This window comes from Bombyx mandarina, chromosome 26, assembly GCF_030267445.1.
Source record: "Bombyx mandarina strain Sakado chromosome 26, ASM3026744v2".
Lineage (NCBI taxonomy): Eukaryota > Metazoa > Arthropoda > Insecta > Lepidoptera > Bombycidae > Bombyx > Bombyx mandarina.
The window spans coordinates 8,118,430-8,145,525 of record NC_143232.1 but is presented as its reverse complement, the minus strand read 5'-3'; the positions used below and the strand labels follow the sequence as shown (position 1 = coordinate 8,145,525).

The window sequence follows — 27,096 nt, the reverse complement described above, 5'->3', positions numbered from 1 at the left end:
TCCGGTGGTAGATTCTGCGAAGCACTGCTCTTGCTAGGGCCAGTGTTAGCAACACTCCGGTTTGAGCCACACGAGCTCACCTACACGTCAAGGAGAAGCTGAAATAGCTACTCAAGGCTATCAACATAGGACGGAAAAAAAAGTATATTGTTCATAAATGAGTGTGTAGTTTTTTTTGAGCACTCTTACCCTGTTATGAGCACTAAATTTAAGCTATTCATGTCGTATTTGTGAGGAGACTTACTCGTATGAGCCAAACGCGTCGTACAAAAGTTTATATTTGTACATTTAAGTTTGTTTAAAACTATTTCGGATGCGACCTCCTCCCCCGGGGCCAAAGTTCATCTCTAGTACTTGGAGTTACTGGTGTATCACAATAAGAGCTCATTTGACCACCACCATCTGTTGTTGCATCTCAGTTCACAGTATCTCACGCGTGCTCTAACACCTCTACTTTGGTGGAGGTCAATGGGTGTTTCTCTGGTTAGGAAACGGCTTGGCCCCTAGTGTAACCGGGCCAAATGGATGATGGTAATCATAGTAAGTAAGTAAGTACTTCGGACAACTTGATCCTGACAACTTGGAAAAACTAGTCGTTGTAGGTGTGACCTAAGCCTAGGGAAGGAAAGAGAAGTCGAGGAAGATTGCCAACGAGGTAGACGGACATTGTCAAGAAGGCCACAAACACCAGCGTCCCAGCCGCCATTAAGCAGACCGTTGCAGGCAACATTGGAGGAAGCTGGTGCAGAAACTGGACCAAGGTGGTCACGACCCTCAGCAATGAGGAAGCGACGAAAAAGAAGAACCACTCACCACCAACTGGTATTCTCATCTTTCGTCAATTGTAGTAACTGTACGCAGATTTAAGTGATAATACGACCGGTATCTGATATCTAGCATAGTAAGCATTTATCTAACATAACAGGTTATAGCAAGTTATTTTATATACTTAAAACTAATCGTATACGAGAGCTTTAAGCTTGGAGAGCTGAGTTGAAGTTTCTTTATCGCACGCAACATGCAATTTCACGAGAAAAGCAGTAGTTTGTAAAGCGCTAGTTAGGAGTCAACTACAGTGCAATGCAATTTGGTCTTCACAGGATACTGGACTCATGGTAGACGACCTCACGGTCTCAGAGCCCGTAGATATCAGCAACGTATACACAGCCACCTTGAGAGCTTTATAAAAAAGCTGCTTCGCGGTGGAAACAGGCAAATTTAATTGAATATGCAAATTCGAAAAGGGCACATGTCGCATATTTTGTCAAACACGTTTTTTCATATACATGTAGTTTTGAGGCTTACCTACACCCATTTTATAATAATTCCAGTTAATTTTCAATTGCTAATTAACACTAAAATATATCTCAAAAGTTATAGTACGAGATCCGACTGCAGGATTAGTGCGTTCATCGGTTATTTGCTTTATAATTAAGAGAATATATATCTACCAAGTTGCCTATAAAAATTTGGCCGCTAGTATTTTTAATTAAATTATTTTTAATTGCTTTTTGGGAAAAAAATTCGTTCACTTCTTTTTTAAATAAAATATCGTCTACATCACGGCAATTTACATAATGATTTTAAAAAATCACGGTTGCCATTGCGCACCTCGCCGCACCTCTTCGCATTCGGATCTTAGACTATTAATATATAAAATTTTACATTGCTTTAGAAAATAATCAGTTTTTTTTTCATTTCCTGAATATTTTCTTCATTTTCAGAGATGTGCCTTTTCGAAGTTGCATATTCCATTACAATCGTACGAATAGCATATCAACGCATAGTATGACTGACGAACATAACGATATACATCTTTATTATCGAAGGGGGAAAGGTTATTTTGTTTAGGCGACATTTTTGCAACTTTACATGAGAGCCATTTAAAGTTTAAAATTTGAAAAAAAGATGTTATAACAAAATAACTTCTTCAACTATTATGAATGGATTAAACATAATTGAAGTTCAATTAAAAACATCGGACTGTTGATGCTGATACCAAATAAAACGGAGCTTTAATTAAAAAGATAAAACAAATAGCCTTTTTTTTTCCTACCTAAGCTGAGAGCCTTGAGAGGCTGTTTCAGCGTAACCTTAACTAGTAGGTGAGCTCGCGGGGCTCAAACCTGACGACGTTGCTAACACGAACCCTAGCAAGAGCCTAGCAAAATCTACCACCGGATCGGAAACGCGACCCACTGAGAAGATCCGGCGAGAAACTCAGTGGGCTGTGTCTGAGGGTTAATTTACTCGTCGAGTCCTTCGTCGCAAGCGACGGGTTCGACGAGAACATGACCGGTGCTTGAGATACCTAGAAGCACCGTTAGTGGATCGGGAGGATCCGAAATGACGTGTTTGGGGCGACGTCGACTGCTCTCCATTCTGTCCGCAGGATCGGGAATGCAAATAACCTTTCAACTCTCGATTTATTTATATTGATATTCATTACAGGTCATTGACCTTTTTTTATTTTTTATTGCCCTTGTAGGCAGACGAGCATACGGCCCACCTGATGGTGAGTGATTACCGTCGCCCATCTACTTCAGCAATGCCAGGGGCAGAGCCAAGCCGCTGCCTACCACTTAATACTCTCCATAAGCCTCGTTTGAAGAAGGACATGTCATAGCGCTCGGGAAACACCGTGGAAGGGAGCTCATTCCATAGCCGGATGGTACGTGGCAAAAAAGACATCTGGAAACGCACTGTGGATGACCGCAGTGGCTCCAGGCAGTATGGATGAACGCTACTCCGGTGGCGGGCGGTGCGATGGTAAAAACGAGATGCCGGTATCATCTCGAACAATTCCTCAGAGCACTCCACTCAGCAGACCTTGCGTGTGGACTATTCAAATTAAGTTACTTAATAGTAATACCCACATTTATTTCTTGTCTCGTCTAATGAAACTAGCGCCGAAATAATAATACAACACAATGGACGCATATTTTAAATGTGACTAAATTCAGACTGACTCGGTAGTGCGGTAGCTAGCTCTGACTGTGGCGCCGAGGTTCGTGGGTTCGATTCCAACATCGGGCAAGCCATCGGGTGATTCGGTTTTGGAACTGGTGGTAGGACCTCTTGTGAGTCCGCGCGGGTAGGTACCACCGCCGACATTATTTACATACCGACATCTACAACGTAAATGCGCCACCCACCTTGAGATATAAGTTCTAAGATCTCAGTATAGTTACGACGGCTGCCCCACCCTTCAAATCGAAACGCATTACTGCTTCACAGCAGAAATAGGCATAGTGGTAGTACCTACCCGCGCGGACTCACAAGACGTCCTACCACCAGTAATTACGCAAATTATAATTTTGCGGCTTTGATTTTGATTACACGATGTTATTCCTTCACCGTGGAAGTCAATCGTGCTACTAGCAAAATGGTCTTTCATAACGGATGCAGGGTTTGGGGCATTCAAACGCAGACAAATGTCTTATAAAACGATTATTGCTTTAAAAGAGAACGGTCTTAATTGTACTGAATCGAGGGCGCGTTAAGGTCGAAATTCGCTTGCGGACAAACTTTGTTCATATTCAGAATATAATATAATGAAACATTTCATAGTGTAACAAGTGTTTGTTTGTGTTCGAGGAAGACCGCTCTTAGATATTAGAGATTTTATTTTTGCTACACTGTTAACGTATATATATATTTTTTTTAATGCTTAGATGGGTGGACGAACTCACAGCCCAACTGGTGTAAAGTGGTTACTGGAGCCTACAGACATCTACAACGTAAATGCGCCACCCACCTTGAGATATGAGTTCTAAGATCTCAGTATAGTTACAACGGCTGCTCCACCCTTCAAACCGAAACGCATTACTGCTTCACGGCAGAAATAGGCGGCGTGGTGGCACCTACCCGCGCGGTTACAAGAGGTCTTACCACCAGTAACATATATAATATAATATAACATACATAATAATCAATCGTGAATATTTGTTGAGTACGTATTTCATTAGAAAAATTGGTACCCGTCTGCGGGATTCGAACACCGGTGTATCGCTCAACACGAATGCATCGGACGTCTTATCCTTTAGGCCACGACGACGACGACAATGTGTCGGACGGTTGATGACCCCGCGCGCTATACATTGCGTTCTTAAAAATATTGAGAGCTTTCGTCTCGGAGAGCTTTAGCTTTCTTCGCGGGCACGTTACAATAATTTGATTCAATGTACAATCTATCAGACGGCCTTTGAGAATTAATTGGTTTTGGCAAATCAGTCCAAGGAATTTGTAAAATTAGAGACGTCTTGTTTGAAGTTTCTCATTTATTTAGATCTTTGCGTTTATCTAGTTGTGCGTGCCGCCATTTTTAATATTTCTGCCTTTAAGCAATCCGGCTTTTTAATTTGACGGCAATTTTGAGAGGCTATTTCAGCTTCGCCCTAACGTATAGGTGAATTCGGGGCTCAAACCGGGAGTGTTGCTAACACTGGCTCTAGCGAGAGCAGTTCTCCACAGAATCTACCACCGGATCGGAAACGCGACCCACTGAGAAGATCCGGCGAGAAACTCAGTGGACTGTGTCTATGGGTTAAGACCGTTCTATGAACATTCACCTTCCTGTCTTAAGATGTAAGTGTATGACGTGGTCCTGGTGGGCGCGTAATTGGAATAGCCCTGCTACCAACGATATATCGACGAGGTGATGACGTAATTAACATACACACGAACATACATGAAGCAGTAATGTAAGTTTCGGTTCGAAGGGTGGGGCAGCCGTTGTAACCATACTGAAACCTTAGAACTTATATCTCAAAATAGGTGGCGGAGTGTCTATGTGTTCGGGTAACCACTTTGCTACAAGTGGGACGTGAACTCGTCCACCCATCTAAGCAATAAAAAAACACACGCATTGAATTGCAGTTTACGTATTTGCATCAAAAACATTTTTTTTTGTTTTCGTATTTCTATTGAACCGACGATATTATAGTCGGAATGGTGCCCGGCCGCCGTGCCGCGTGAGTGTTCGCGAATATTTACCGCCGCCTGCCGCAGTATCGTCCAATTGACCTCGTTCGCTTCCACGGCTTTTATTTTCGGTCATCATTTTACCATTCCGATATTGGGGATTCGGAAAAAGAAATATCTCATCGTATTCCGTAAATTCGTATGGGCTTTTTTGCTGTTTGCGTTTTTGCCTCGCATTTGCCTTTTTTTTTTGGAGGGGCTATTCTGGATTTACTCTGACTGGGAGGTGCGCGCTTACCAACATCTGCTCTAGTAAAAGCTAGCTAACCGGTGCGCGTTCAAGTTAAGGGTTCGGCGAATGCTTTTGGAGAAGCTAGGAGAATTGTCATGAATTTATTAAGACTAGTGACCCTGCAGTAGTCGAAATTCGACTATAATTAATTGGAATTGTAAGTTTGTACACTATTATTATTGTATTTTATACTTCTATAATCACAAATTTCGCCAAGACTACACTATAAAAAATATTAAAAACGGCAAACAATATTTTATCTATTCTCAGTTTGACCACAGACGTCAAGAACAAAAGTTTGACAATAAATAAATAGTATGCATGCGTGTGTGCGTCAATACATGGTATGTAGTGTCTAATGTTTTCTTTATTGATTTAATGTTTATTTTATGCATTATTTTAAAATATATTAGCATTGTGCACTTCTTCTCTATATTCTCTATAAGTGTCGAAAATTTCATACTCCTCCGTCCGCGCAATTTTCGTAAAAAGGGATACAAAGTTTTTGCTTCACGTATTAATTATATAGATAAAGTTATTTGTTAAGTGAATTTATTAATATTTTCCTTTGAAAACTGTATAAGCTATTATATTTATGTGTGTGTGTACATGTATGTATTTGTAATTTCATATAAATCTCATTGCACCTACCACTATTCACTCTGTACTGCTTTTGGTTGACTGGTAGAGAATGCATAGGCATTAAGTCCGCCAATGCAAATTTGACATGAAGCGTAATAAATTAATAAAAGCACTACTTCGCTGAACCTTTGGACTGGTGGCTAATAGCGCCCGTGGACATCAACACATCGAGATATTAGCCCGAAATCTTATTGCATTAACGACCGATAAAGCTACTTTTGGCGTATCACAATTGACATCTGTGTGCTTAGTGTGAGCTTTTTAACATTCTCGATAACGTAAAAGTTAACTCCAATTTGTATGGAATCGTTTGGCTACGTTTGCCGCTAGGGGCGCTGTTCCAATTGCATACAAAATTGGGTTAACTTTTACGCTATCGAAAACGTTAAAAAACTCGCACTGAGCACACTGCACCGAACATCTCTAGTCTGGGAATGGACTTACCCAGTATGTAGACCATGTTCTTGGTCCAGCGCTGTAGCTCCTTGCGTATGGCTCTACGTTCCTGCTGGCACCGCGCGAATGAGCACTCCGCCATGGCACATCGAACACCCTGTAAGCAAACAAACACACGTAAAGCAGAGTTTCATAGAAGTTGTCGTGGCCTAAGGGATAAGACGTCCGGTGCATTCATATACCTATATAGCGATGCACCGGTGTTCGAATCCCGTTGGCGGGTACCAATTTTTCTAATGAAATACGTACTCAACAAATGTTCACGATTGACTTTTACAGTGAAGGAATAACATCGTGTAATAAAAATCAAACCCGCACAATTACAATTTGCGTATTTACTGGTGGTAGGACCTCTTGTGAGTCCGCGCGGGTAGGCACCACTATTCTTTAGTTGGATTTTCTATAAAAGCGTATTTTGTTAGTTTCTTTAAACTATTATTTATTTTTCATTTTTTAGTTGAATTTCAACTTTCTTGAATTACCATCGGTCCTTAATAAGTATACCAAATTTCGAGTTAATCCGACGTTTTGAAGGGGGTCAAAATCATGTTCAAAGATTCCGTTACATACATACATACGTCTGAAGCTAATAAAAGCGTATTAACGAGATACATAGCTTAATAATATAGCTTCAAATCTGACAACGGCTCGTATTTAAGTGATCTTTGGGGAAGTTATTCGAAATGATTCAATCATCTCTTCTCACTGTCTCCAACACTCATGATAAAGTTCATAATATCTTAAAAAACCTCATTTGTTCACTGTTCGTTTTCAAGCTCATTTTCACCCCGTATAACCCGTATACCCCCGAAGAACTGGTGGTAAGACCTCGTGTGAGTCTGCACGGGTAGGTGTCACCACCCTGCCTATTTCTCTCGTGAAGCAGTAATGCGTTTCGATTTGAAGGACCGGGCAGCCGTTGTGACTATACTGAGACCTTAGAACTTATATCTCAAGGTGACTGGCGCATTTACGCTGTAGATGTCTATGGGCTGCAGTAATCACTTAACATCAGGTGGGCTGTGACTTCGTCCATCCCTCTAAGCATTACACAAAAAAACCCATGTTCTTTTCTGAGCGTCTTGGATTGCATTATGATAATCTAAATTCCCAGGATTCCTACTCTCTTCAACTACGACAAATTAAGTTTCACTCAGCTAACTTGAAGGCTGTAGACAGAGACTATACATAAGCTACAGACTAAAAGTAGCGGGGAAATACTGATCCATAGACCATAGGCAACGGATTCTCTGTACCTACTCATATCTTTTTTTTATTTTTTATTGCTTGGTTGGTTGGACGACCTCACAGCCCACCTGGTGTTAAGTTGTTACTGGAGCCCATAGACATCTACAACGTAAATGCGCCACCCACCTTGAGATATAAGTTCTAAGGTCTCAGTATAGTTACAACGGCTGCCCCACCCTTCAAACCGAAACGCATTACTGTTTGACGACAGAAATAGGCGGGGCGGTGGTACCTACCCGCGCGGACTCACAAGAGGTCCTACCACCAGTAATTGTTTGTACCCTTAAACGAAAAAAACACAGTGTGAATTTAAAACTACCCTGCAAAGCAATTTCGATACGGTAACTTCATTCCTCTCACTGCCGCTTTCTATGATAATATAATAATATGTCCTTATTTTGAATATTCGCATTTCATTACCAAAGAACGTACCTATTTCGGTTCGTTTGAAATTAAAAAAAAAAAAAGTTCCAATTACAAAGAGTATACATTAACAGCGAATCGAAGTATCGACTCCGCCGTTCAATGACCCCAGCGAAAGGAGCTAACGAAATTCTACGAAAAACCTTCGTTCTCATCAAGGAACACCCCGACACCCCTCGAATATAACCGAACCACCCGAATCTGGCCCCCGAATTCTTATTTCGAACTCCAGACGGACGGGGAGGGGGACGGAGGAAACTATTCTCATTTTAAAAAATCTCTCCGCGGAATATGCCACGAAAGAGGTTCTTATTTTAAAAAATATCACGCTCCACCGAAAATTTTCTTACTTTTTTTTTTTTATAGCGAACGGGGGACGCGAACGTTCTTCCGAAATCCACCACCGCCCCCCACCCCGGTGGCCAGTTATGATATTCTTATTTTAAAATCGCTCGAAGCGTTCCGATCCCGATATTAAGATGTTGGTGTGTGCAAGGTTTTATGAGGTCGTCTGTACGTGAGGAAGGAACAGCTGAGACAAAACGAGCAGAAAACTCGTTATATTATACTAAACATTCGCATCGAGAGTCCTTGATAACGTTATGAAATTTCTAATAACGAAACGTAAATATAATAATAATAAATTAATATCGGGGGCGATCATCCCTGACCTACGTGACCTAGTTGGCGGCCGCTTTTTAGCCTCGTTCCGAGATCGGGCGGATGTTGTAATTCCGATTTCAAATTACGTCGAACGCGCCAAATTCGAATCAAAACCAAAAAAATTCGATCGAGTAGCTATATTATGTATTTAAAAAAAAAGTTAATTCAAATTCGGAACTCGATAAAAAAATCGAAGACTGCAACCAATAATCTTTCCCGCCAATTTCCATCGCTGTCAAATTTGGGAGCGCGTCGCCGCCGGGAGCGCCACCCCCGGCCCAGATCAATTTACGATAACTCGGTTTCAGCGCTCCGTCCCGCTCCGCCTTAAGACACGCGGCTATCCCCGTCTCCCCCCGGATAAGTTCTAGAACTGGGCATCTGTGCACGTTCAGAACCTAGCACTAGACAATTTACGAAATACTAATTAACTTTTATTAGTTTTTTTTTTTTAATTGGACTTTTAAGTTAATCGACCTGTTCAAGAAACAGTTGTCATATTTATTCAGACTAGTGGTCCCACAGCTTTTGAAATTCGACCATAATTATTAATTTAAATTAACTTAACTATAAGTTCTCATTATTATGCTTCTATCGTCAAAGACTTTATTACCTCTATGATCACAGGTTTCGCCAAGGCTACACAATAGAAAATTTATATTAAAGACGAACAATATTATTCTATTTTCAATATGACCACAGATTTTTACAATAAATAACAGAGTATAATATAATGTATGCGTGTGCGTTAAATACCTTTTTCAATAAAATAAAAATTAATTAATTTTATGTATTTTTTATACATAATTATAAAAAAATAGCATTCTGCACTCCTTCTCTAAATTCTCTATAAGTGTGGGAAATTTCATACTCCTCCGTCCGCGCAATTTTCGTAAAAAGGGGTACAAAGTTTTTGCTTATTATAGATACCAAACTCCAGCTCAGTAATACAATTCCAAATTCAAAAATATCACGCCACGAATTCAAGTCGAATCAATAAAGAAAAATAAACAAAATATCGAACGTTTCAAAATTTCAAAAACAGAATCGTAATATTCGTTTTTTAATTTAAAAAAAATTATCGGACATTAAACAAAATCGTCTACTATTTCCCTTTCTTATGCAGATCCAAGACCATTCTCTGAGGCGGATACGGTACGGGACTTATTTTTAACTGTAGTGTGCGTGTACGGCGCGCGTGTGTGTGCCGGGGGTGGCCGTGCGTGTGTGTGCGTGCGTTTGAGATATTCCCCCGCCATCGCGCGAGGAATTGATGTTTTTAATTAGTTTCCAACGGTTTTCGTCGGTGGTCAGTATCGTTTTTTTTTTTTTTTATTCTATTGTTATCGATTTTCGTTATATGATTAATATTATTTGCACATTCACGTCTGGCGTTCGTTACTATATTTAATTAAGTTATTTTGGTTTTAAATACGTATCGAATAATCTAAACGCAGGACATTGATGCGCTAACAGTGAGTTATCTATCTAGATGTGACACTCATGTTAAACAGCCAATAGATAATCTTTGACCTTTACAAAAGTAGATGACATCAATGTTCTAATAGACGGATAGGTACAAAACGAGATATTTAAAGAGAATCGAGCGGCTGGCTAATATTTTTTATTGCTTAGATAGGTGGACGAGCTCACAGCCCACCTGATGTTAAGTGGTTACTGGAGCCCATGGACATCTACAACGTAAATGCGCCACCCACCTTGAGATATAAGTTCTAAGGTCTCAGTATAGTTACAACGGCTGCCCCGCCCTTCAAACCGAAACGCATTATTGCTTCACGGCAGAAATAGGCAGGGCGGTGGTACCTACGCGCGCGGACTCACAAGAGGTCCTACCACCAGTAAAGAGGTCCTACCACTAGTAATAATTAAATAATATTTGTGTCTTACGCTGCAGAGTTAATAAATCGGCCTTCTGAAATTACAGACGGCCCTTGAACGTTAATTCAGCGCTGCAGTATAAACTTTAATTGAATACGCTATCCGTTTTCGTCAGAGTTACACTAAAATACAAAACGGCCTCAACAGGCGGTTACAAGGCGCATTTCCTGAAAAACTTTCCTTTTGTGAGCGAAAATTCAATAGTCTCGAACTTCGGACGCGCCGTTTCGCCGTCGAGAGGTTAACGTTAAAACGTCTCTATTGTTAAGCGAGTAACGGTAACAATATGCGTATTCTGTTCATTAAACGCCTTGTTTTTATTCGAATCGATAAAGGTATTCCAACTCTATCCGAATTTTAATTTAAAATTTTTCGATCATTTCGCAATAGTGGCATAATACAATAAAAAAAAAACTAAAAATATTTCGATTCAAATTTATTCGTATCGAAATAAAAATCGACATCGACCGTTGCACATAATTCAACTTTGTCTTCGGGCAATTTCAAATTTAGAACGAGTTTTTTTTTTTTGAAATTCAAATTTGCGGTATGAAAATCCGTCGCGTCACACGTTCGAATTTCAAATTCCCTCGGAACGTTCGGTGTTCGATTTGAATTCTCGTCACAGACGGGCTTATACGGTAGCGAAATGTAATCGCAGCTGAGGATTCTGTGCGGGACTCCGTTAGGCTGTGGCGGGTTGCGGAAGTGCGAGATTCGTGTATTTGCAGACTGTACCTGTTGCGCGGCGGGCTGTCGGCTTTTGTTTTTTTTTTTTTTTGATAGCCAGTATTCGCCGGCTAGTTTTGGCACAGGTTTTGTTTCGGTACAGCCGCCAGCTCGACTAAGGCACAGCTCGGAAAGCCTTCACTGATATTCGGTTTGTTCTGAATTTGAAATAGTTTTTTTTTCTCTATCTCACTCTCTCTCTATGAATCCTAAATAAAACACATTCGTAACATAACTGTGTCAAGCGTTGAATTATTTACGTTTTATCTTTTATTTATAAACTTTTTTTTGTTGAACCTAATGTTTGTTCTTTTTTTTTTGTGTGGTAACATTTGAAATTTAAATTATATGGCTCCAATAACGCAATATCAAGAATGTTGTCTATACATATGTGAATGCGTTGAATTTGCGATGAGCTTATTTTAAATATGGACCAGAAATCGAATCATAGACTTTAAAATGTTCTCATTATACGCCTTAGTCTATGCGTCTTCGAAGAAGCAAATGAAAACTGAGCCACGAGATAAAACTTTCTTATATCGTCTAAAGATTTTGTAATAATCAACAAGAATACTCGTACTCTTGTTAATTACGTACTCAACAAATGTTCACGATTGTCTTCCACGGTGAAGGAATAACATCGTGTAATAAAAATGAAACCCGCAAAATTATAATTTGCGTAATTACTGGTGGTAGGACCTCTTGTGAGTCCGCGCGGGTAGATACCACCGCCCTGCCTATTTCTGCCGTGAAGTAGTAATACGATTCGGTTTGAAGGGTAGGGCAGCCGTTGTAACTATAGTTGAGACCTTAGAACTTATACCTCAAGGTGGGTGGCGCATTTACGTCGTAGGTGTCTATGGGCTCCAGTAACCACTTAACACCAGGTGGGCTGTGAGCTCGTCCACCCATCTAGCAATAAAAAAAAAAGAATGACTGTGCTTACGATCCATTATGATTAATGATCTGATCATAGGTGATGAGCTGACTGTCGACATCATCAATTGTAGAGTTATAAGGTTCATCGTCCCAATCACTACATCAGATACCATCCTTGAATCTAGGATCTGAATCTTACCAACAACCTCTTTTTATAGGTCCTTTGAAACGATTCCATACGTTAATTTATATTTAAAAAAAAAACACAACGCAGACCTAAAAACATTCAGAGGCGCAAAAAACTTTAAAAAATATATTAAGATGACCAAACTCCCTCCCCCTCGTCTTATCCCGCGCTCATCCAAGTGCGGAGGTTGGGTGAGGGGTATCCTCCGCGCCTGTGTGAAAGAATGTCCAATCAATACAGCGGTGAGGGTTAAATTGGCCGTTAGGGGGGATCTGACCCCCATATTTCGGGGTGGGGTGTAATTTTTTTTTAAAAGTATTATAGATATGAGTTTGTCTGGTCTCTGAGTTTCTGTTTTGGCGTTATTTGAGACATATTCGGTTATTAGTTTAAGATTGATTCACACTGCGCGATCTCTGCTAAGATAATGAACAAAATAGTGGTATATTGTTCAGTAGCTTAGATCTTTCTATTTTTAATTTTTTTTTATTGCTGAGATGGGTGGACGAGGTCACAGTCCACCTGGTGTTAAGTGGTTACTAGACCCCATAGACATAAGTTCTAAGGTCTCCGGTATCGTTACAACGGCTGCCCTACACGTCAGACCGAAACGCATTACTGCTTCACGGCAGAAATAAGCAGAGTGGTGGTACCTACCCGCGCGGACTCTCAAGAGATCCTACCACCAGTAATAAAGCTTCTAGCTTCGGAAATGATTTATTTTTAACGCGGATTGTGCCCGTCTGGAGCATCGAAAGAACAAATAGATCCACAAGAAATCGCAACCTCATTTGAACGCAAACAAACAAACACTTCTTAAGTCAGAACTCTCGACAATGGCCACAGAGCGCCGTAACAATGCCATCACAGAGAACGGGGTGCAATTGGTCATAATGAGACCCCCCCCCACTTCCCGTTCAGGTGAAATAAAAATGCTTGAAAACTGAAACCGAGAAAAGACGAAATGTAGCAAGCGTTCCCATAGGGCGCGGACACACTTGCAATAATGGCGGCAAACTCGAATTAGAAATGACAATACTGGAGCATAGCAGCGTCGAGTCAAACACAAGATATAGCAGTAAATAGTTTAGTTTATTAAGCATAATTTTTTTTAAGGGATATTATAACCTGGTAACTCAGACCTTTAGGTGAAGTCTTAAATGAAAATGAAATGAAATAAGATGAGATGAGATGAAATATAAATATAATCTCAGTAAAATTTTGGTCATTAACTGAGACTTTTTCAGTGGACTTTTTAGAGGAGAGAAGTAACGTTCAGCGGCTTTGTTTTATTTTCCCACATTTGTGCACTTTCACAGGTACTAAACATTTAATAAACTACCGTTATTACACATTTAAACCTAAAGATAGTTTTTCTAGTTTCACTAAATAGACAAAATAAAACAAATCGCACAACTTCACTCCTCGCATTCCCGCCAAAAAGTCCTATTGCAAAACAAAATGTCAAAAATCAATTGACATTGACAACCATTGACGTCTGACGTCTGTTAAAACTCACCGTACGGTAATATTTTCGGCGGGAACCATAGACCTATATAGTAGGGACACGACATATTGTTCTATACGTACAATTGCTTATATAAATAGCACCCATTTTGAAGGCACACACATAAACATATATCTATCTCGTTCTTACTCAGCACTTTAACTCGCAGGAAAACAATATAACAGTATTTCAGTGCGTACATAAAATGAAACATGAATATACGTAAATGTCTCCGTCTCCGTCTAATGAGGCCGAAAATCCGCCATGTTTAGCGCGCCAAATGTCATTGTCACGTCAGTTCGGCCGTCTGTTTTGGGTTGTACATTATTTATTGACTTTACACTTGACATTGGCGAAATCTAAAAGGAAACGCCATAAACCTAAGAGATAGATAGATTTATTGACTTTGATATCGATTTAATATGATTGCTTATATAAAATTTCTAATTTTATCATGCTTAAAACATACAAAAATAATAATTAAAACATATTTTATAGGATCTCAAGAAGGTCGATGCCCCAAAACTATTATCTATATATATTTAAATTCATTATGGAGCCCTCATCCGAAACATTGATTATACACTTAATAATATATTTGAATCCGAATCTCATCAGGTTTGAGCCCCGTGAGCTCACCTACAAACGTTAGGGTTACGCTGAAATAGCCTCTCAAGGCTCTCAGCTTAGGTAGGAAAAAAAAAAAATCCGAAATATCGGACACCATTTTTCGGTCGGAATCTATTCATTATGACACTAATCATAAATACCTCTTTAAAATATGTCATCAAAACATATTTAGACATTCTGTTTAGATATTTCGGGAAAAAGGCTACTGACAAAATCTCTTCGGAACTATTTAAATAAAATAGTTTTATTCCGCAGTGAGTAAAACACTATTGTAAATTCGTTAAATATTTATTAATTAAGTGATTTTAGAGAGGAAGTCACAAGGAATGACGTTTGTAATTTCATTAACGAATAAATGTTCTGTAGGTGTTTTTTTTTATCAGGCGGTCCCTTGATAAGTTTAAAATTTGAATCACTCTCAAGTGAGAGTGATTCAAATGGTGCGGTGCACCTTCCTTGAGGTGCGCTGCGGTAGTCTGTTACGGACTTTAGAGTCAGCAAAACAATTAAAATAGATTGTAATAGTCTAAGAAAAACACGTACTCAAAATACGATAACATTCAGCATGCTAGAAATGGGCTGATGGCACTGTACTATGCCATATCTTTATGTTTTGCGGCAAACGACAACTTTATAAAATCAGTGTAGCAAATTTTAAAAATCGTCATATCGTTTACTTGGAAAATTTGAAGCACGAACTCGTCTTAGATTTCACATAATATCTAAATCACATCATCTTTGCACATAATAATATACTTAATACCTATTAAAGTATAAATTCTACAAATACATTCATACTCAACAATATTTAAAATAAAATAAGCCAAGAACGTTTATCGATAAAATCTACTAACATTAAAATCTTCTGGGCAGCACTAAAACCGCCATGTTTTGTGGCCAGATGACGTCACAGTGGCACGAATTTTTCGTTGACGTTTCATTTCCATAGGTTTCCTACTTCAGTGGTTAAAACTCACCGTACGGTAATATTTTCGGCGGGAACGCGAGGAGCAATGTGACATGTTTTTTTTTATTCCTCTTTTCTAGGCCTAGGGCTGTAATATTAGTTAATTATCTGTGAAAGTGTGAAGGGAAAATAAAATGTATTAAATGAAGACTTCTTATAAAAAATTTCACTGTCTTACCAAGAACAATGTTTCATTTAATTTTATTCCCGTGATAAAATTCAGATAACGTCTCATACGTCCAAGTACTAATATAATTATAAATTAAAATTTGGTAGCTTGCTAAGACTATTGCTGTCCCATAGCCACAACCTAATGACTTTCTCGCCGGATCTTCTCAGTGGGTCGCGATTCCGATCCGGTAGTGAATTCTGCGAAGCACTGCTTTTGCTGGGGCTAGTATTATCAACGTTCTAAGGCTAAGCCTGTGAGCTTCACCTACCGATCCGCGCGTAGTTGGAATGGCCCCTTAGGCTATCAACAATTAGGTAGGAGGAAAAAGCCTAAATAATCTCTTTGAAGTTTCCGAAAGCTTCCCAAGCTTTGGCTGATACTTGTGGCGTTATATTAAGCTCATGTTTCAAAGATTAATATGATAAATAAATAATAAATAAATATTTACTAACAATCACGCCACGTTAACTGGTCCCGTGCTAAGTTCGTAAAGAACTTGTGTTACAGATAGTTACCAGATAACGGAAATAAATGTAATATTTTTATTAGACACATAAATATATTTAATAAACATCCATTAGCCCGGAAAAAAGCATTTTATATTTATCATACAAATATCTTCCCTTGGCGGGATTCGAACGCGCGACCCCCTTGTGTAAGAACCATGTCACTTACTACTACACCAGACGGCCGTAAATATAACGACAGAGACTCTGTTATATTGTGTCAAGAAGCACTAACCAATCCGTCCTAGATTAAGAACTAAATATGTATATACGTAGGTTGAAAGATTGCAAGTGTGAACGGACCTTAACAAGAAAATGAATGGACAAAGAAAAGGAAATGAAAATTAAGATAGAATGAGGTTTCCCGCTCAACTGGCAGACAGTCGTTTTTGACTGTAAGCGAACGCTGCGTTCAACTGTCTCGTGATTCACGACGCAAATTATCATTAATTTATTGAAAGGTTTATTTTGTAAATTTGTCTGTTCGTTTGGGAGGCGGTAAGCCGTTCTGTCTGGGTTACAGTATGAATGTCCACTTTGACAACGGCTGCCCTGCCCTTCAAGCCGAAGTGCATTACTGCTTCACGGCAGAAATAGGCGCGGTGCTGGTACCTACCCGTGCGGACTCACAAGAGGTCCTACCATGAGTGATTACGCAAATTGTAATTTTGCGGGTTTGCTTTTTATTACATGTTATTCCTTAACCGTGAAAGTCAATCATGAACATTTGTTCAAAATAAAACTTTTCTGATAATATACCCGCGTGAACAGTAAGGCAATCTAAACGTCACTTATAATGAATAAAACACGGTACTAACCGGATATATTACTAGCCAAGTGCCCGGGTCGCCGGAAACTAAGTACGTACGTGTTTCATTAAAACAAAACACACAATACAGAACAACCTCCAGTTCTTATTAAGAAAAATCCAATTCGCATTTACGCTTAAAGTAAAATAAAACACTTGTACCGACTCCTGGCTTTGTCTATGCTATTCCATAATGAATCGACTAGAGTTGGGAATACTGATTGCTATTTTAAAACTCCCCTCTAGTCTCCAATAGGCTCTGGATAAGTGTTCAAGACATATCCTCAGAGCTCTAATGGCAAAAGAAAAACTTCAATGCTGTCTTATCAAGCTACACCCACAGACACAGTCCATTGAGTTTCTCGCGGGATCTCCTCAGTGGGCCGCGTTTCCGATTCGGTGGTAGATTCCGCGAAGCACTGCTCTTGCTAGGGAGTGTTAGCAACACTCCCGGTTTGAGCTCACCTACAAGTCAAGGAGAAGCTGAAATAGCCTTTCAAGGCTATCAGCATAGGTAGAGAAAAAAAAATCAAGCTGAAACCACTAGTTTTATTCAATACTAGCGGCCTGCTCCGGCTTTGCTCGGGTATTTAACAAAAATTTCAACGATGTTAGACGTTGTTTCATTTTTTTAATTAAAAAAAGTGTTCAAGCCGCAAAAGATGTTCTTTTAATAAAATGCATAACTATAATAATAGTTAGAGATATGATGTCTCGACACTTTTTGTAAATAATAATGTGTTCTACAAAGTCGTAGTACATTATTTTATTCTATCATCAATAGTTTTCGCAGGGCACGCGATGTAAAGAATATTTTATGTAATTTTTTTACACCTTGGGTTACAATATTGGAGTTTTAGTAAGGATCCCTAATTTTATGAAAAAATATTATAGTCTATGTCACTCGGTACTAGTGTAGCTTCCAAACAGTGAAAGAATTTTTCAAATCGGTTCGGTAGTTTCGGAGCCAATACAAACAAACAAACAAATCTTTCCTCTTTATAATATTAGTATAGATATGATGTCAATGTCGTCAAATTCAATATGAGATTCAGCGGAGAAAGACGCAAGCGACTCTTTGCCCCCCGACAACCTGAAGCTCTTTCTCAATAGAGATATAATAACACTTCTATTTCTGTATTACAAATGTAAATCAAGTAAAACCGCCGGAACGCTCACTAAGCGCTACCATTAATGTTAGTCAAGCAAAAACGCGGCAAAACGAATATCAGCGTTAGCGATGAAGCTGACCATTGCCAGCATCCAATATCCTTTATTTAGCGACGTTGAAATATTCAACGGGCACCGCAAAATTCAATTTGTACACGAACCTCCTTACGGACGAGCAAAACGAGATGGTTACGCGAAAAAACCCGGCACGGATCGTAGGGGGGGTAGGTCTGCACCGGGAATTAAAGTAAGGGTGGAAATAAGATGGTGGATGATTAATTAATGTTACGTGGTTGCGTGTTCGGATGTGATACGGCGTTTGAGTGGTTTGGTTTTTTTTTTTTTACCTAAACGTCTGAGTCACCGTCCAGCTGATGGTAAGTGGTTGTTATAGCACTTAGGAACGCCAGTGTGACTTCCGAATAAAAAAACGAGGTCTAAGTTTCGTGTCTACTTTGCAGCAAAAATAAAAGGGTACATCTGCCCGTGTGGGTTTAGATACCACCACCACCGATATGCATATCGTTATTACTAAGGCCTACGATTTCAACAATCTTCTATACACTGTCGCGGGTAGACGTCATACAACACAAGATATTTGACAGTCTGAATCTTGCTTACGACATTTTCAAGATAAGCTTGCATATCTACAAGTTCCGAACAACAACATTTGGACCGTCGGTCTACCGAGCAATAAAATCCGCTCAATGGAAGATCTTCTCTTCATCGTAATACTCCCATTCCCCAACATCATTCGAAAATCAGATGTAAAATACATGATTTTTTATGTAGATCCCAAAGATTAATTACCAGCTATTATTCTAAAAATATAGCTTTCTGGGCTTCGGGTACCCATAGACAGATAGATGAATGTAACTTTACGGGTCACCACACGGGACTCCACGTTCCAAAAAAGAGAACTTATCAAAATATTTCCTAATGCTATGACAAGCTTTTCCATAAAGGAAGCTTAAAAGGGAAGAGGGGTTAACTTGTGGTGACTTGGCATTATATGCGTGTATACGTCTGCCTTCTAAAGAAAATTTTAAATGATCAATTAACAAATAAAATTTTGAAACTTATAAAACCACGCTTATACGTCAAATCGAATTAAAATAATAATTTTCTATCGTGACGTTCCTAGGGAGGATAATATGCCAAAATAATAAAATTATTGTATTGCCATCGATCCTTGATGCGTGTGTGAATTTACAAGTCAATCGGACATCTTGAAGTCAGTTAAAATTACGTTCAATGATTCCGTTACATAGATATATAGATACTGGACACGTTATCAAAAGAATGTTAAAAAAAAAATCGGTTGTCTGTAAGTCGGTTTACTGACGATAGTTGAACGTGACAACGTCATAAGAAAATACTGATGGAATGGTTTCACTTTTCAAAAGAAAATTTTAATTTTATTTGTTTAATAGATATTTTGTATGGACAATTGACACCACATTCACTTTTCACTGAACTTCATACTTGACGAAAACATTTAAATGTATTATTGTATAGCAGCTGTCCACAGAGAGACAGATGTCGAACGCTGCCGAACGCGGAGGCCGATTGTGCCTCTTTGTCGCTCGTTGCGCGCTCTCGCTTGCACTTCAAGCCTTAAATGGAACGCCTCAGAGCGAGGGAACGCCGCATGAGTCATGTTTTTTCGTGCGTGCAGCCGGCTCCATCGAATTATAAGACGTTGTCACGTCAAAAAATAAAACCTCCATTGACTGGCTCGTAAATATAAAGAAATGTCTCACAGAATCATGTGAGCTTTAGCGACCAGTACAACTCCCAAATCAGTTTAAATCTATTTTTTTTTTTTATTGCTTAGATGGATGGACGATCTCACAGCCCACCTGGTGTTAAGTGGTTACTGGAGCCCATAGACATCTACAACGTAAATGTGCCACCCACCTCGAGATATAAGTTCTAAGATCTCAGTATAGTTACAACGGCTACCCCACCCTTCGAACCGAAACGCATTACTGCTTCACGGCGGAAATAGGCGGGGTGGTGGTACCTACCCGTGCGGACTCACAAGAGATCCTACCACCAGTGATTACGCAAATTACAATTTTGCGGGTTTGGTTTTTATTACACGATGTTATTCCTTCACCGTGGAAGTCAATCGTGAACATTTGTTGAGTACGTATTTCATTAGAAAAATTGGTACCCGCCTCGGGATTCGAACACCGGTGCATCGCTACATACGAATGCACCGGACGTCTTATCCTTTAGGCCACGACGACGTTAAAATCAAATAATAATATATAAGAAATCAATAAAATAAAAAAAAATCAATATAGTTAAGCTAAGAAATGCTATTCTTGTTTTATGTACAAAATTAGACCGATGTTCCGACTCTTGTACCGCCACCTTTCTCGTAGTCAAACAGCTCACAGGGGTGTAACATTATCGAATATAATAAAATTTGATTTGACACGCGACAACCCTAGACATGATTATCTTTAATATAAATTAATACTGTTAATTTTTTTAAATGTTTCTAGAAATCAAAGTATCAGATATTCACAAAAATGTACTTGTTTTCAGAGGGCTTATTTCAATATCTATCATACTTAATAAAAAATAAACTTACGAAAATTTTTCTCGTCAGCAATTTAATTATTTGAAGAACGCTATTTTGTGAATAGATTTCTAAATTACGATCTAATTTTAAAGCTAAGTCTAACTCAATGACTTCGATAATCACTTAATCTCTAATAAAATTTTTCATGTTTTTTACTGCTTTGATGGGTTGACGAACTCACGGCCCACCTGGTGTTAAGTGGTTACCGGAACCCATTGACACCTAAAACGTAAATAGTCATACTTTAATACAGTACATTTGAAGACTACGGAAAATCTACGGCTTATATGATCATAAGTGTCACTATCAAGAGATGCTTATGATGATCTAAATTGGACGTCCGTGCCTTACAAAAAGTCACCCGATGCTATAAACTTCATTGCGGCTACTGGAAATGTCTATTTTAATCTAGATTTTTAAATATAAGACTTTCGCTATCTTAGTTAGATCGAAAATTACTTTTACGCGTTGTATTCAAGTACCAGAGACCTTGTACAGGAATTTCGAGCTAGATTCAAGCTACAAATATAGATATCATTGACCTAGATATGAATTCTGGAAAATCGTTTAGGAGAAAAACAATCTATGTTTTTTTTATAACGTAGAAGATGTTTTATCATCGTGTTTTTTTTTAATGTTGAAATCTTCAACAGAAATCGTGCGTGTGGACATGTGATGCGTAGAGAGAAGATGCATGTGACTAGGTGATGTATGGAAATGGTGGTGCAAGGTAGAGGGGGAAGAGGTCGACCGAAGAAGACATGGATGGAGTGTGTAAATTACGATATGAGAGAGAGAGGAGTGAGTGTTGATATAACGGCTGATAGAAGAAAATGGAAAAGAAAAATTAGCTGTGCCGACCCCACCTAGTGGGATAAGGTGAAGACAAAGAAGAAGATTGTAACTATACTGAGACCTTAGAACTTATGTCTCAAGGTGGGTGGCGCATTTACGTTGTAGATGTCTATAGGCCCCAGTAACCACTTAACACCAGGTGGGCTGTGAGCTCGTCCACCCAAGTAAGCAATAAAAAATAAAAGAAGGTCTTCAACTGAGCGTATTATCTTACTTATGTTGTATATTAAGTGTAATATTAAGAGGAATCGACTTAATTTTGTGATAGTAGATAGGTGTAGCCTTATTACCGACGCTTCGAGATTATGTCGCAAGGTGGGTGGCGGTAATCACACTGTGATGTCTATAGGTTCCCATTTAACGCCAAACGAGCCGTGTTCTAGTTCAACTTCAATAATACAAAAATAATAGTGAATATGTGCGCCAATTGTCATTAAAATAATCGAATATACTAAATATATGAATACTTTACAAAAAAAAATTATTGCCTTTGTAGGCAGACAAGCATACGGCCCAACTGATGGTGAATGGTTACCGTCGCCCATGGACTTCAGCAATGCCAGGGGCAGAGCCGAGCCGCTGCCTACCGTTAACATGTCACTAATCATAATTTTGCTGCAACCGAAAGGAATAAAAATAGTTTTTCTAAAATAAATAAATTAAAAAAACCATAGCAGCACCTACCGAATCTAATTAACTGCGCCCCCGACAAAGACTCCTTTGTAACATCTTACGGCAAGCGAGCGAGTGGGACCGCAAGAAAAATGCATCCCCCCACCCCATTCGGGGGCGCCCCCCAAACGGGGTGGCTGTGTACATTTTTTCTTTTCCTTTTCTTAAGACGAAAATTTGTTACGGTTTTTTATACTTATACACCCGCCGGTGAGCGGGGCCCGATCAATACGGGGGTGCGCACCCTTATCATTCCCACCCCTTATCAATTTTTCGTGGTGTTTTAGGTTTTTTTTTTATTTATTTCCCAACTTATTATAACGGTGCTTTCAAATTATAATGCGCGTATGAGTTCAATGCTGTTTGTGTGCGTTGGGTTATGTTTGTGTGTGTTTATAGGGTGTTGGGAGATGGTAAAACGCGAATTGAAAGTATTAAGATGAGATATGGAATGAGCTCCCCTCCACGGTGTTTCCCGAGCGCTATGACATGTCCTTCTTCAAACGAGGCTTGTGGGGATTATTAAGCGGTAGGCAGCGGCTTGGCTCTGCCCCTGGCATTGCTGAAGTCCATGGGCGACGGTAACTACTCACCATCAGGTGGGCTGTATGCTCGTCTGCCTACAAGGGCAATAAAAAAAAAAAATAACCGTGTGTCGCGAATGTTAGCTGATTCTAATTGCGTTCCATTGCGTGCGATGTTCGTAACATACACCCTGTATTTAGGAACGGTATGCGATTTTTAATAGAATTTAAGATATATTTTTATTGCCTAGATGAGTGGACGAGCTTCACAGCCCACCTGGCGTTCAGTGGTTACTGAAGTCCATAGACATCTACAACGTAAATGCGCCACCCACCTTGAGATATAAGTTCTAAGGTCTCAGTATAGTTACAACGGCTGCCTCACCCTTCAAACCGAAACGCATTACTGCTTCACGGCAAAAATGGAGCTAAACATCCAGCAAATGCTTTCTGACATTTACCAGGAACGTGTTATGAGCTTCTTCGGAGACATCATGCGGTCTCCCAGATATGAATTAGAGAAGCTCATAATTGCGGGTCGCATAGACGGTACCTAGGCGCGCTGTGAGCAGAACACTAGTCAGATGGTCAGATCTAGTAAAGGAAGCGATTGGTGGTAGTCTGTACCATAGGATCCATGCCACCAATGATCTAACCCTGTGGAGGAAAGTCACATGTGATCGCGATCCTCAGCAGTGAGAGAACGGTGAAGAAGAAGAAGAAGATTCGATTTTGAAAAATCAATGCCACCGTCAATTTAGAATACTCGGTTGTTTCAAAAAGTGACCGCATTAATTAACCGGTTGGTTACTAAGAAAAATTGGTGCAAACAATTTCCATTCCATTTTCGAAATTATAAAATTTAGATATTTTTTTCCCTACCTATGCTGATAGCCTTTAGAGGCTATATCAGCTTCGCCCTAATGTGTAGATGAGCTCACGGGGCTCAAACCGGAGTGTTGCTAACACTGACCCTAGCAAGAGCAGTGCTTCGCAGAATCTACCACCGGATCGGAAACGCGACCCACTGAGAAGATCCGGCGAGAAACTCAGTGGGCTGTGTCTGTGGGTTAATTCGCTTAAGGACGGTGATCGATGCTTGTGGTACCTAAAAAGCACTGCTAATGGATCGGGAGGATCCGTAATAAAGTGCTTAGGGCGACGTCGACTGTTTACCATTCGATCCACAAGATCGGGTATGAGATTTCATCATCGGGCGCCTATCGGTCGAGCAAACCGATATATCTTGTCTTTAGTTAACTAGCATTTGTTTTAAAAAAATAGTCATTAGTTGATACTAACTTAGCCACCGTTAAAAATATAAAACAGACGAAATTTTTACGGAATCCTCAAGATTTTCAAATTATTATCAACATTTTAAACATCGGAGTGGCACTGAGCGTCCACTTGCTTTTTACGTTTTTACGTTTCCCGTTAAAAAGTCGCCGAGGTGAATTATTAAGATATTTCTCTTTTAACGTAACCTAAAGTAAGATAAGCTTTAGTTTTTCGTTTTGCTTTCGGATCCCTTTGCCTGGTCGAGCGGTTTCTAGACTGATGTTGGATACTGTCATCATAGCTGTCTTTTCGTGGGAACAAAATTTATTTTAGCGGGCTTAGTTTTTTTATTTATTTATTACCAACATGGAATCTTTAATGTTAATTTGAGTATTTTGTTGTTGAAAAATGTATTCGATTATATGTTTGGATTTGTATAACCTAACATCACAATTTTTACTCTTAAAACTGTCAATGCCTATGGTCATCACAGATACTATTTGATAGGCACCTTCCTCATATACAAACATATTTGCGGTACAGAAGACCGGTTGATGCCATAGTCCTGAGGTTCAACAAAAAAACACAAAAAAAAAAAAACGTTCGCATATAATCTGTGCTAAGCGCGTATCAGATTCAAAATGGCCGCCGTTATCTATGACAGCTATTGGCCTAGCGGGCAGAACTAGGAAGCGCCGGATTCCCGCTTCGCCCGCGACATACGCGTCACGCGACGCGATTGGACGGGCCATTGTAATGGCCGCCGACTCTAGCGCACTGGTTTTCGTTAATTGGACACATATTTCCTATTAATAACAGATTTCGATGCCCCAAAGGCACACACGGAAGACAGAATAAAAGATGGACCGATGATATAACAAAGACTGCTGGAAGATGTTGGATGCAATGGGCTAAGGACAGGACTAAGATGGAGGAGTCTCTTACCCAAGAAGGGGTCACATGACAAAGAAAAAATAAGAATTGATGGTACTACCGCCCTGACTATATTTTATGCGAAGCAGTAATACGTTTCGGTTTGAAGGGGGCAGCCGTTGTGACTGAGACCTTAGAACTTATATCTCAAGGTGGGTAGCACATTTGCGTTGTAAATGTCTACGGGCTCCAGTAACCACTTACCTCCAGGTGGGCTGTGAGCTCGTCCATCCATCTATGCAATAAAAAAATAAGAGACACAATTAAGTCTTTTATTGTTTATTCACTCTGAAGCATTCCAACTAATTATATATGTATTTATATAATATTGGAAATAAAGGAATATAGCCGCATGACTCTCAACACCATCATTTGGTTGACTAGTAGAGAGTGCATTAGGCATTAAGTCCGCCACTGTACTTTTGTGCGTAAAACTAAATGAATCTATACCAATATTATAAAGAGGAAAGATTTGTTGTTTTTTGTATTGAATAGGCCCTGAAACTACTGAACCGATTTGAAAAACTCTTTCACTGTTTAGAAGCTAAACTATTCCCGAGTGACACAGGTTATAATCTTTTTTGAAAAAAATTAGGGATCCTTACTCAAACTCCAATAATTTAAACCAAGGTGTAAAAAAATTACCTAAAATATTCTTTATATCGCGTGCCCTGCGAAAACTATTGATGATAGAATAAAATAATGTACTACGACTTTGTAGAACACATTATTGATTTCAAAAAGTGTTGCGACAGCATATGTCTAACTATTATAGTTATGTCGCAATAAGTGTTCTTTTATTTAAAAAAATAAAACAACGTCAAATATCATTGAAATTTTTGTTAAAGACCCGAGCGGAGCCGGAGCGGGCCGCTAGTTATTAATAAATATGTCGTCGCATTTGTAACGTTAAAACGCAAATTTGTTTGTTAGGTAACGCTTGGGGAGTGAAAGCGTGACATCTTGACCCAGGGAACCGGCGCTGCCACTGTGCCGAGCCATATGTGATTAGCAAACACGAATTGTTTAAGGGCCATTTTGGTGTTCTCTTTGTAAAAAAATAATCAGTCGTATCTTTTTATTAATAACTAGCGACCCGCCCTCGCTTCGCTTCGGGAACATTAAATTTTATTATTGACTAGCTGACTTGGCAGACTTCGTAGTGCCTCAATCGATAAATAGACCTAAGCTTTTATATAAAATAAACTTAAAACAAACAAAAGGAATCCGTCCGACGGGGGACACATCAAAGGGAAAACAAAATTGTTATTTTTATTTAATTCCTAGGATTTTCATATTTATTTTAAACCTTTTAAACCTTCTCTGGACTTCCACTAATAATTCAAGACTAAAATTAACCAAATCGGTCCAGCCGTTCTCGAGTTTTAGCGAGACTAACGAACAGCAATTCATTTTTATATATATAGATAGATAGAAGATAGATTATTGATAGCTGAGTCCCGCGATGTTACCCGCGGTTATTATTGTACTGCGGATGAGGCCGCAGGGTGAAGCTAGTCTAAATATATATAAATATATATATATAAATTATATATAAATTAGTTCTTATATCATCAGCTACATATCAGTGAAAGTCTCGTAAAAATCGGTCCAGCCGTTCCAGAGATTAGCCGGAACAAACAAACAGACAGACAGACAAAAATTGTAAAAAATGTTATTTTGGTGTATGTACCGTATATACCTACCTATATTCATGTAGTAAAAAGCGGTTATTACAATATTACAAACAGACACTCCAATTTTATTTATAGTATGTATTTTATTTATTTATCGGACGAGATTTAGCAAATACTAATCAAAATAAAATTCGGAACAACTCTTCGTCATCTTCATGCAGAAAAAGTGAACCGAAAAAGCGAGAAAATGTATAACATAAAACAATGTCTAGAGGTACCTGTTTACGCAATCAATATAACAATAGTTGTCGAAGCCCTCTGAGTTTCTCGCCGGATCTTCTCAGTGGGTTATTTTTCCGATCTGGTGGTAGATTTAGCGACACACTGCTCTTGCTAGGGCTAGTGTTTTTTTTTGTTGCTTCGATGGGTGGATGAGCTCACAGCCCACCTGGTGTTAAGTGGTTACTGGAGCCCATAGATATTATTATTATTATTATTAT

The 27,096-nt window shown here is 39.2% G+C and overlaps 1 protein-coding gene across 2 annotated transcripts in view; it reads right to left on the bottom strand.

The window, feature by feature from the left end:
• The window catches only part of Eip93F (Ecdysone-induced protein 93F), a 199,842-nt gene that overhangs the window by 127,139 nt on the left and 45,607 nt on the right, over positions 1 to 27,096 (bottom strand). For both annotated transcript variants that reach the window (XM_089738809.1, XM_028172285.2), the window contains one exon: positions 6,302 to 6,410. In XM_089738809.1, coding sequence (XP_089594935.1) covers positions 6,302 to 6,395 — 94 coding nt within the window. In that variant the 5' untranslated portion in view covers positions 6,396 to 6,410. The remainder of the gene's footprint in view (positions 1 to 6,301; positions 6,411 to 27,096) is intronic.